The sequence below is a fragment of the Cryptotermes secundus genome, unplaced genomic scaffold, assembly GCF_002891405.2.
Source record: "Cryptotermes secundus unplaced genomic scaffold, Csec_1.0 scaffold116, whole genome shotgun sequence".
Classification (NCBI taxonomy): domain Eukaryota; kingdom Metazoa; phylum Arthropoda; class Insecta; order Blattodea; family Kalotermitidae; genus Cryptotermes; species Cryptotermes secundus.
Window position 1 is genome coordinate 772,130 of NW_019732857.1, and position 12,720 is coordinate 784,849.

A 12,720-nucleotide genomic window follows, 5' to 3' on the forward strand; every position below is an offset into this window, starting at 1 on the left:
ACACACATACATACACACATACTTACATACATACATACATACATACACACATACATACATACATACATACATACATACATACATACATACATACATACATACATACAAAGAAGACGGAAAACAAGTATCGTTCCCATTGGACATTCACTTTGGTTCTCTGTTCCTCCTTCCGGCGAGTTTAACTGTGAAGGTACAAATGGTTTTATGAACGTGAAAGTGTTCAAGTGGGTCCGTCTTCGGGCACGTGTGAATACTGAGAACGCATGGAATTATACCAGTTTGAGATCACATTTAACTAGACAAGGACATCTTTCTACCACTTTCTCTGCACACAAAGCTGCGAAGGCGTTCATGGTTGTTGAGGAAATATTTCAAGTAATCTCCACTTTTGCACCACATGGAGTTGATGACCACTACCGCGTCTAGTGTCTGTATGCTTTTAGAGAAAGGTCCGTGCAAATACAATGAGCGTACATTTTTCATGAATGTAACTGGGGTGCTGAATGGAGTCCATTCAGCCTCGTGAGGATAATTTAGGAGCTATTTGAAGGAAATAGCGGTTCTGGTCTAGAAAATCAAAAGTAACTGCCGTGGGGATTCGTTGCGCTGACTACGCGACACTCTCTATCCACTAAAGTTGGTACTAACTTCGCTGAAAAGCGGCGGTCGCTCGGTCGGTAAAATTCGCTTAAGAACTAAAACAAAGGAGTATGTTCTTTTGCTTTTCTGTTTTTGTAACTGAGACTCTAGAGTGTGTACCATTATTTTCCTGAACACATCACATATGCAGTTTTCTTTGTGGACGTGGTCTTCAGAGATTTCTGAAATTTAACAAAAATCGTTAGAGACGTTTTCGAGGAAATTGGAATGTTGTGTTTTGGGGTACTTCTGTAAAGGGCTCATATTTTGGAGACTGAATGTCCACATTCAGCGGGTACCGATCTGTGATGGATAAGAAGCTAATACGAATGAACTCCGTCCTTCCGTCCAGGCGCTAGCGAGACGCACTATATATGGACAGACAGACAATTTTGCAGGCACTACTTTTTCGCATACGTGGGGGTAGGGGATCGTGTCTATCCGTCAGGGTCTCGAGATCGGTTTAGTTTCTCAATCACAACATGTCCCGATAAATATGCAAGAGAAGGAAAGATGTAACTTGAAATTAGCTGTGGATATCAGAGTCCCTCCTGCGTCAGGATGTGAAGATTCACAAAGAGGGTGCTTCTGTCGGGAGGTAATAATGAGTGGTACCAGAAGAAAGTAAGTTCGTCCGTGTGCCTAATTAAGCCCCTTGCCTTGAAGATGTTTGGGGAGTGCAGATGTAGCTCTAGCCCTTCTTAAGCTCTGCACTAGACGTGGCGAGCAGCCGGCTTGACGTTCCAGTGCTTTCAACCCTGAAAATGTCCCCGGTATCCACTGGAGAGGAGTCTGCGTGGATTCAAGAGCCGGCCAAGACGTTACGCTGTACACAAAAGTGAAATGTCTGCCGGCATACAAATCCAAACAGAGCCCTTAGTCTAGTCACTACACTGACTGAGCTATCCCTGCTCGAGTAGTGGTGGTGGTGGTGGTGGTGGTGGTGGTAGCAGTAGCAGCAGCAGCAGTAGTAGTAGTAGTAGTAGTAGTAGTAGTAGTAGTAGTAGTAGTAGTGTTTAAAGTAAAGTCCCTGTACATAATAGAAGTCGAGATAGTGTAATTGGTATAGCGACTGGCTGCGGGCTGGAAGACCGAGGGTCGGAGTTCGAATCACGGTAGTGTCAAGAATTTTTTCTTCCCTACGTCGTCCAGATCGGCTCTGGTGTCCACTCAATCTCTTATCCAATGGGTACTGGGGGTTCTTTACCCTGTAGTAAAGCGGCTGGAGCGTGAAGCTGACCACTCACCTCCAGCTAGTGCCATGGTCAAGAAAACGTGGATTTATACATCCACTCGCCATACGCCTTCATGGTGTTGCGCTTAATTAGTTAAGCACAGGGACAACTTTACCTTTTACTCGGTATGTAATTAGGCACTGCGCTATAAAGACAGAGACATGCATTTATAACCTCGGAAATTACAAGAAAGCAAAGCGGCTTGCTCCTGCTTCATGCTGGTTTCTTGTATGGTTTATTTTTCAACCCTGAAGATGGATGCGACATATGCCTTCCAAATGTCGATTGACTTTTCAATTTACCACAAGGCGTTATATATCAAAATCGTTCTAGTTTGTTCTCAGTAAGATCTCTGGATGGGCGTTCTCTTTTTGAAGTAAACCCGTAGGGTGAAAGTACATACTCGTAAAAGCACCAAGCTGTTGTGAACCGTTACATGATATACAGTAGAAAGAATATTAATGGAGATCTAGATAAGTAATTTTTATGGTCACTTTCAAGGGGGGATTACTAAATGAATCCTGAGGCTATGTGTTAATCTACCAAATATTTGTCGCGATTGGAATCAGGAACTTGTGAATACAAAGACATTACCAGTGATCAGAACACAACAATGTGTCAGTAACTCCGACCAATCAATGTCAGCGAACTGCTAAGCACAATTTATATATAATGCATAAACTTGCCAACTGTAGTCAGAGAGGAGAGCAGTGGGGGGACGTCAGTTTCTTCTTGGAGTCCTCGAGGAGAATAAGAGTATTTGCCAGTCATCTGCGAAGAGCATTCGTCTACACTACATTTTGTTCCGGGCGCTACAGTGCTGTAACTAACATTCTGTTGTGGGCACTCCACACTTGCAGGTGAGAAGAACGTACGAGTCGCTGCACTACAGTAAATTACTAACTCCCTGGTGCATAAATTTCAATACATTCTCGATCCAGAAAGGAGGAGTTATTGAGGAATCAGACGTCTCATCACAGTCACCATAAGAGGTACTCGAATATAAAAAAAATATTAGCTCAAATATATTGCATTCACAATTGTCTAAGAACTAAGTTGATATGTAATATACATGTGAAATAATGATTATGTGTAATACAATAATTCAACTAAAGCGATAAATAGATATCATTGCATGAATAAAAGTAACGTCGTGTAGTTCATTTGGAATAATTACGTATGCTTCGTAACTGTGTGCATTTTTAAATTCTCGTTATCTCCTATGCATTTGTTTTGTATGCATATGCTATTTTTTTAATCTTGTCATCCAGCAGAATTAATAATGGACATAAGTGTTCAATTGTCTACTGACAACTATGTCAGGAATTAGATACATGGACCTTATGATAAACGCCTTGAAATAAGACATCTATCATTCTGCTCACGTGGTACACGCACCATAACCCGTTTAACTTATGGGCTGATTGCCAGAATGATATATCAGCTAATTTCCAGGACGTTAATGATATATACTTATAAATATCTCAAGTATGGAAGATAAATTAAAACTATCGTATTACGGACGCTACTGGACCCACAGAAAACGTAAAATCTACACCCGTAAGGACAGTAATATTGCTTAGTTACATATTCATTCCATATGATATTAATTGCAAGCAAAATTATACATCAAATAAAGAAAAGAGGCAAACTTTTAAAATTATATGATATATCTGAGGCAAATAAATTGTCTATATCACTGTTGCTCAAATGCTGGTATGGGGAGTGTTGTGGCCCGCAAATTCACTTGGCGTTATATTCTAGTAGGCAGAAAAGGTAAAATAGTACCTGTGCTTAATTAATTAAGCACTATGCCATGAAGGCGTGCGGGGGAGATGAGGTATAGCTCCACCATTCTTAACCTAGACTTTAGATGGAGATAAGTGGTCAGCTTCACTCCCTGGCCGCTTTACCCCCGGGGAATTAATTTTACTGTTGGTAGAGAATTCGTTTCACAACTAGGGAAATTATTTTGTTACTGGCTTGCGTTTCGTGATACACAGCTTATGCTGAACATAACCTGATTTTCAGCTCTCGCTTTTCGGCATACACGTGACCGGAAGAGGGGTCAGAAATTTTAGTGTAGGTGCTCGCTTTCCGCAGGTGTAGGCATTAAGAACTTATGATTCTTGCAGAGAGCTATGCCTGGCAACCAATTCCTTCACATGTTTTATTGCATACATTCAATTTTCGAAAGATCAGTGCATGAGATTTAAAACTCTTCAATTTTAAGTTCATGAAAAGACATCAGTCAGAACGTTGAAAATATATATAGGACTACAAATATGTGATTTCAAACCCGATAGGAATCATTACATTTCCAAAGTAGTTTGTAATGCATAGCGCGAGATATTTAGGTCCTTGCGAAACAATAGTTCTATAGATCTGCGAGTAAAGAAAACATTTGTAATAATTGTTCTATAAAATCTGCATAATGATAAGATTCGTAACATAGAATTTTCGCCAAATAAAATTAAATTTATCACGTTAAGGAGGATGAGATTAGTGGGGTATGTAGTACCGGCAAAACTATAAGGAAATAAATTATTGATGAGGTCTACTATATATATGAGAGGATAATGTTAAAAATTCATCGTATGTAAACAGGATGTGCCGGTCACGGTAGCCGGGCGGTCTAAGGCATGTACTGTCTTCGCTCGTTTGGAAACCCGGATCGTGGGTTCGAATCCCACTCAGGGCATAGTTGTTTAGTTTGTGTGTGTGCGTTTTTCTGTGTTTGTGTACAGGTAGAGGCCTTGCGACGAGCTGATCACCCGCCCAAGGAGTCCTACCGAATGTGTAAAAAAACCGAAGTGAACGGAGAAGTTCATGGAGGTAGGCCTAGGCCCACTGGGGCTATAGTGCCAAGGAAAAAAAACAGAATGTGGGTATGGGTTGAACTCATCTTTCTCCGTATACAGATCAATGGCCGACTCTTGTTAACACTGTAATAGACCCATGGAGTCCATAAACTACTGTAAAATTCTCGAGAAGCTGAGCGACTAAAGTATGACCATGAGCCGGTTGTAGTGAAAGTGACGAAAGCAGGGCGGTAGAGCTGGCTGAAATAACTTGTTAGCAGGCAGGAGCAGAAACCTTGCAGGAAGCTAACTCTACAGAAATCAGGGGAAACTCGACGAATAGGCAGACCTGCTAGCAGATGGCTGGATGCAACTGAAGAAGATCTGAAAGTAATGGACATTAGATATTGGGGACGAAAGTCACAGGATCGGGAAAACGGAGAAGAATCGTGAAAGAGGTCAAGGGTCATCATGGACTGTAGAGCCCGCAGAAGAAGAATAAGAAGGAAAAAATCAAAGGGTTCCACAGTCTCACGTACAGTGTAGCACATCTTTCTATAAAACTTACTGAAAGTTATTAAATTTAAAATTGTACACGTCATAAGCAAGTACAAGTGAATACACAACAAGTAACCGAAGATACACTAAAGCACACAATACGTGTATACAAAATTCTAACAGAAGATATTCACACGTGTTACAGGTATACATACACATAAATGGGACCGCATAATAACCACCAAAATCCACGATACGGAAGCACAGCAGTTTCCTCATTTATAAATTTATAATTTTAAGAGGTCTGATGATGACCTTATAAGTCGAAACATGTAGTGAATAAGTTAAAATCTATATAAAGTGTGAAAACTTTAATGCGAATAACTTTTAGTAAGTTTTATAGAAAGATGTGCTTCACGTGAGACTGTGAAATCATTTGATACTAAATGAAGTGCAGCAGGACGCTATACAACGTAATATTAGAAGAAGAAGAAGAAGAAGAAGAAGAAGAAGAAGAAGAAGGAGGAGGAGGAGCAGCAGCAGGAGGAGGAGGAGGAGCAGCAGGAGGAGGAGGAGGAGATGAAGGCGAAGAAGAATGAGGAGGATGAGGATGAGCAAGAGAAGAAGGAGGAGGATAGCAGGAGAAGAACGGGAAGAAGGAGGAGGAGGAGATGAAGACGAAGAAGAAGAAGAACAAGGAGGAGGAGGATGAGCAGGAGAAGAAGGAGGAGGATGAGCAGGAGAAAGAGGAGGAGGAGATGAAGACGAAGAAGGAGGAGGAGCAGGAGGAGCAGGAGAAGAAGAAGGAGGAGGAGCAGCAGGAGAAGGAAGAGGAGGAGATGAAGACGAAGAAGAAGAAGGAGGAGGAGGAGGAGGATAAGGAGAAGGAGGAGATGAAGACGAAGAAGAAGGAGGAGGAGAATGAGCAGGAGAGGGAGGAGGAAGAGGAGGAGGAGGAGATGAAGAAGAAGAAGAAGAAGAAGAAGAAGCGACTGCTACGTACTCAAGGAGATTCAGCTCCATGGACTTAGAAGATTTATGAGGTGCAGGAATTTGGGAAATGGGACGGCTGGGATTTTCACGGCCGGTGTCCCATCTCGGATTTCGGTTCGTTCAGTGCACAGCTACAGCCATATCTGCGAGAGTACGAGTTATGAAACTACCGGTTGTGTAATTTTCTTCCATCCTCATTGTATTTCATCCCTCTTTGATCCAGACATTCTCCTCATCACTCTGTTCTGAAATACCTTCAACCCATATTCATCCTTAACGTCAGAGGCCAAGTTTCATAACCACAGAGAACCACAGGAAAAAATAGTTTTCTTTTATATTTTAATTTTTACGTTTTTAGGCAGCAGACGAGGAGACAAAAGATCCCGAACTGAATAACAGAAAGAATTATCCGAATTTAATCTGTTCTTAATTTGCTCACAAATAAAATTTTAATTTCTTACTTTCGTTCCCAAGTACCTGTACTTTGCCAGATTTTCAAAGGGTTCATTCGTAGTTGGTTGAGGGGCTATGCTACAAGCCAGAAGGTCGCGGGTTCAAATCCCGATGAGGTTATTGAATTCTTTTCAATTGACCTAATCCTTCCAGCCGCACTAGCGCCCTGGGGTTCACTCAGCCTCTAACAGAAATGAGTACCAGGAATTAATTAAATAATTTTCCTGGGGAGTAAAGTGCGGCCGGCGCGTAAGGCTGACAACTATACCGCCATCTTTGAGCTGATTGTCTAGGTAATGTGAGACCCTCAACGTCTCACATCGCTATGGGCCTTCACGGCCTCTTACAGGGATAGCTTTACTTTTTTTTACGTACTTACTTTATATTAGTTATTATGTTACGATTTTCCCTCGATTCTAGTGAGGAGACTTCAACATGCACTTAGTTCTCTCAATTTACTTCTACACCAACCTCCTTACTAGCGTCAATTAGAGCTTCCGTGTTTTTCTTTCTGGTAATTATGTTGTTTCCCAACAGATTTACATCATCGGTAGTGAACAGAGGCCGAAGGGTCTCATTTAATTTCAGTCCCATGCCCCATATATTCAAGTTCTCTCGTTAAACCAATGAAGTCAAGGGTAGCACGCAGTGATACATGATGAAAGTGAAGCTTCATTCTCAACAGCTGTTCTGACTTTGGATTAGTAATTCAACGTTCAAAGAGACTACCTGCAAGTAATGCACGCGACGACTTAGGCAGGAAAGTTTAACAACCACAAAAATACGAAATAAAAAGAAAGACATGCATTCCTTGAGTACACACACTTTTCAGGTATATTCTTTGCGAATCCGATGAACATGTTTATGTAAGAGAAAGGCACTAGCAATAACACGAAGAAAATTACTTTAAAAGGATCTTCATACTTTGTACTCTTCAGCATATGTTATTAAGCTGACGACACCGAGGAACCTTAAGGGGGAGCGGGGATGTGTCATGCATGCGAGAGAAAATAAATATGAATAAAATTGTAGTCAGAGAACCAGAAAGGACGCCACTTGAGTAGCATAGACAGGAGAATAATGTCAAATTGTTGAAGAAAGTAGGTCTGACAACCTGCAGTGAATCCATCTAGTTCAGTGCGGGTTACTGAGACGGGCGCTTGTGAAACTTCAAGTTCCATGAAGGAGGAGCAGGATTCTTACTAGACGAAGGACTCGCAGGAATACCTCTCCACAGGGCAGGTGTTTTCAAATTTTTAATCTGTGATGTTGTTGTTGATTTACTATAGATACAAATGAAGTCTTTCGTCTTGTCTTTGTCCTAATTCTTGCGGCAGAAATACTCATTAAAATGATTACAATGCGGGCTATCGTAAGCGTACAAATCTATTACTGACAAAGGCAATCAGAAACAGACAATTATTTTATTTTGATTGTGTTTATAATAAATAAATATAAAGTTAAATGTAAAAATTAATATTTCTTTGTGCGGAATTAAGCAGAAATCCTACAGTGGAATGGAGGAAAGTTTCACGGGTCTGTAAACGCAACACCCGATGGAAGTAAGTGGCCAGCACCATGTTTCGGCAGCTATACGTGTGGGACAGGAGGAGGGGTCGGGCCCAGCGTGTGTATAGACAGGACAGTGTAAACAAATACACGAGTGAAGAGCCGTGTCTTCTGGGATATAACGCCGTAAGTCCATTGTAAGTCAGTCGAAGTTTCGAAGGAACATGTAGCAGAGCTTCACATGCTACCTACCTGGTTTTGGTTCCATGTTTGCTTTATTTTTCGACCCTGAAGATCAAGGCGATATTTTCCTCCAAAACGTCGGTTAAGAAAATATCTACACGGCGCCACATCCCAGAACACTGCTTTCTTCAATACATGGCAGTCCACAATAATGTAATATTGGTAGATAATATTAAGATGGATTTTAAGGAAGTGAAGTGATAATATCCAGTGGCAGGCTGTTGTGAACATGGTAATGAAGGGCCGAGTTACACACCAAAGGCGGAATTTCTTGTTGATTATCTGAGAAAACTATTAGCTCTGGAAGATTTACGACAGTGAGTCACGTCTGATAAAAAACGAAATGCACTCTTTTATTTCGGAAATCTAATATCATATATTTTACTGTAATTATAATATCAATGTGTCCATAAATGTTTCGTATCTTCTATGCGGATAGATAAATATTTTATGTTGTTATTGCATCAGGGTTGGAGCGTACGTGACTGAGATGCGCAGCAAATCGCAACAGATGTGCGCTGCCGCTATCTGGACAGCTTGCCTCGTGACAGAAATTCACTTTAGGTCTGCCAGCGCTCAACTGAATTTCCCATACAAGAAACTTGCCATATCGGACGGTCAATTAACCACGGTATGAGGTAACCGCATGCATTCTGATTTTTGTCTTATTGAATTGGGCTATTAGGGCTTACTTAACTTTCATACATTTCAACATCATTCTGTCTTCATGCTATGGAGGATACTCTCTTGCATTTAAACAATATCAACAAGGAGAGCTCTATCTTGAGCCTCACAACTGGCAGCTTCTCCAGAAGGGCTCATCTCCGTGGAGTTAAGAGTTCTGTCTTCTGGGATATAGAGTCACATAGTCCACTGGAAGTCAACCGAGGCTTCCGAGGAACATGTCGCTGCTATGAAAACAGAGGCTGTGTTCCTCAGAAACATCGGTCGAATTCCAACGGTATGCAAGACGTTATGTCCTAACTATGAGAAAGATAGGCTCAGTGGGTCAAATTCAGCCATGATTCAAATATTTCAATATCCCATGAAAGGTATATATTGCAATATTTTATTTATTTCTTTGAGTGGAATGAAAATTACTCCATTTGATACGCTGGCAAATATTTGGCCTACTGTACCAGCCCTGGATGGTAGATAGTGATGAGTGTGGAGAAGTCGGTGGAATGAGAATTGGTAGGAGAAAAAGTAGTTGGAGAAAATCTGCCCCGGTGCCACTCTCTCTACCCCAAATCCCACATGACATGACACGGGATCGCACCTGGCCGACGCGGTGGGAATTCGGCGACTAAGTAACTGAGCTATGGTACGGTCATTTTATATATTGCAACATAGTTCGGTATCTGAGTCGTAATACCGTACAGCCCTCTACGTACGTGTCAAAGTTTCAGAGGAATATCCTTTCTGTCTACCTCGAAGACAAAGGTAGTTCCTCCGAAATGTTGGTACCCATATGCTAGCTACCCAGCTATGGCTCTTCACGGCCATGAACATCTCAAGTCTCACACGTTACGGTGCCCAAACTCAGGGGGTTCGATGCCAGATTCTCACGGAATGGACCCTGATTCAGGATTCATTCCCAAGGCGGCCAACACTGAATTTATATTAATAGATATCCTTAAAATTAGGCTTATATTTGTCACGTATTGGAATGTCGCAATGTGAAGGTAGTCTCCCACTTTCTTCCGAATTCTCACCTTTCACTTTCTGGAGAGACAATGAAAGGGCGCGTTTCGTCTACATATTACACTCGTCTTCTACATGGGAATAAGAAGTGCATTGTAAATCGGACATCAGCCAGAGGGCAGGACGAAAGCCAGCGATTTTTGTACTGCACGTTTAATTTGTATTGTAATTACACAAATAATTCAGGCTAAATCAGTGCTTTATATGGATGTAGTGTAACAAATGCAATTTCTACATTACTGGGAACTCCTATAGTCTCCCTAGGGAGAACTCTCAGAGAAAATCACCTTAAATTGCATTTATATTTCTATTTAAAATGGGCATTGAATTAGAGTTAATATAACTCATAAATGTCCCATATAATAAATTTCATCAAGAAGTAAAAATAAGCAGCAGTAAAATGGTTCCAGAGATTCGAGAAATTTGATAAAAGTCGACCTAATTATACGCGCATAATAATAGTGTCGTGTGGCAAGTCAGATCAAAACCTCGAAAAGGTAGACATAATGAGTTCTCTCTTCTGAGGCGTAACACCGTACAATCCGTTAAAGTCAGACTAGAAGACATAACATTACAGAAGATAGAACTCTTCAAAACCATTGCTGTGAAAACCTCAAATCTGGTATAGAACGAACTCCCTGGCTTTAGTCCGCAAGAGAACTATACCGACCGTGCTACAGTCTCTTGTCGGCGAGGTTAGTGTCAACTTTAGCGGATAGAGGGTGCCGCGTGGTCAGCGCAACGAATTCCCATATGTCAATTTCGGTTTTCTAGACCGGAGCCGCTACTTTTCTATTAAAGTAGTTCCTCAATTATCCTCACGAGACTGAGTGCACTTCACAGAAAATCTGGTAGCGCTGGGAATCAAACTCTGGACCTACGGATCTGTAGTCAGAAACTCTGACCTCTAGACCACAGAAGAGGTCATGCCTTACATAGGCATATATAAAAGTTAACTTAAGTCCTAGAGAAAAATTCTCATTAAAATTAATGAAAATATACAAAAACCGTAACGGCCAAACTAATTGTTCGTTAATTCATTATTCATCAATGGCTCTATAGGCCTTTATTGGGCCATGTTCTCTTCTTCAGGTCCGTAATATTTTTTACACAGACTGTAGGACTCCTTGGGCGAGTGATCAGCCCGTCGCAAGGCCTCTACCTACACACGGGACAACAGAAACACAGAATAAACGCACACACAAACAATCGTGCCTTGAGTGGGATTCGAATCCACGATCCCAGCGTTAGAGCGAGTGAAGACAGTTAACGCCTTAGACCGTGAGACCACTGTGATCAGCCAAATTGTAGTTTAGATGAATCGTGTTAAGTTAGCTCGGCGTCAGCCATGCAGCTAAGGATTTGTTACTCGCTAAAGGATATAATGTAATTATTACGAAAACTTTTACGAATAACAAATAAAACAAATTAATTTTTTTTTCTGAAAAGAAAGGCTATAAACTATTTGTACTTGAAAGTGTTTAGAACTATGAATAATGCATCTCGTATACAAACAATTTAGCAACGAGGCCACCGCTGTTGCAATTCATTGTATTGGACGTGACTCATAAAAAGGACAATCACAGCTATAACAAAAGAAGTAAACTTAGGCACCCTTTCATGCACAAACTTTCTCGAAGAAGAGAAAGTTTGATACATTCCACAGGGCTGGGCTTTGCCTTCATTATTCCATCTGCAAGTAGAGCTTACACACATATCCACAATTTAGAAAAGTCTCACTTACTTTAAATATATATACCCTTGGAATCTGACTAAACTGAAGTAATAGAGAAAGTGGTGGAAAGGAAGTATCGCGCCACAAAGTTCTGTCATACTAGGTCTGATTGTAGAAGTAAAGAGTAAAGCTATCCCTGTAACAGGCCGTGAGGGCCAATAAGTTTGTGAGACGTTGAGGGTCCCACATTATCTAGACAATCCGCTCAAAGATGGCGGTGAGGTTGTCAGCCTTACGTGCCGGCCGCGCTTTACTCCCCATGAAAATTAATTAATTAATTCCTGGTACTCACTTCTGTTAGAGACTGAGTCAACCCTAGGGCCATAGTGCGCTGGAAAGATTAGGTCAAATGTTTGATTGTTCCCTTTCTAAATTGCTTTCCTTGTTTTCATAAATATAAAAGGAGGCTTATGATTGTCTTCGTATCCGTCTGCGTCTGTGTATCTGTCACAAGAACAAAAACAAACTCCGTGGTTTCTAGTCCGCAAGCGAACTATACCGACCGAGTGATCCCCGCATGTCGGCGAAGTTAGTGCCAGCTTTAGCGGATAGATAGTGTCACGTGGTCAGCGCAACGAATCCCCACATGTTAATTTCGGTTTTCTAGACCGGAGCCGCTAATTTTCCAATCGAGTAACTCTTTAGTTGTCCTCATAAGGCTGAGTTGACCCCGTTGCAGACCCACTACTTCTTAGTAAATCTAGTTGTTGTGGCCCAAAGGCCGACTCCCGGTAATATGTTAACATAGTATTAACATTTTTGTATTTTTGGGAAAATATTTGTTAGAGGTATGAAAGCGGATGTACGAAAGGCTAACAACTTAAAGGAATTTCTGCGTATGGATTTAGACGGACATTGGCTTGCCGCGAGGGAATGCCGAGTCAGCAGAATGACGTTGAATGTATATCGA

General features: G+C 41.3%; 1 protein-coding gene across 4 annotated transcripts in view; it reads left to right on the top strand.

Moving 5' to 3' along the window:
- Positions 1–2,547: 2,547 nt before the first annotated feature.
- Positions 2,548–12,720, top strand: part of LOC111867756 (lipase 3-like) — a 33,866-nt gene continuing 23,693 nt past the window's right edge. The window contains exons 1-2 of one of the 4 annotated variants that reach the window (XM_023857889.2): positions 2,548–2,734; positions 8,840–9,002. In XM_023857889.2, the coding sequence (XP_023713657.1) occupies positions 8,862–9,002 (141 nt within the window). In that variant the 5' untranslated portion in view covers positions 2,548–2,734; positions 8,840–8,861. Of the gene's footprint in view, positions 2,867–8,839; positions 9,003–12,720 lie in introns of all 4 variants that reach the window. The other 3 variants (XM_023857891.2, XM_023857890.2, XM_023857888.2) reach the window with 3 other exon arrangements.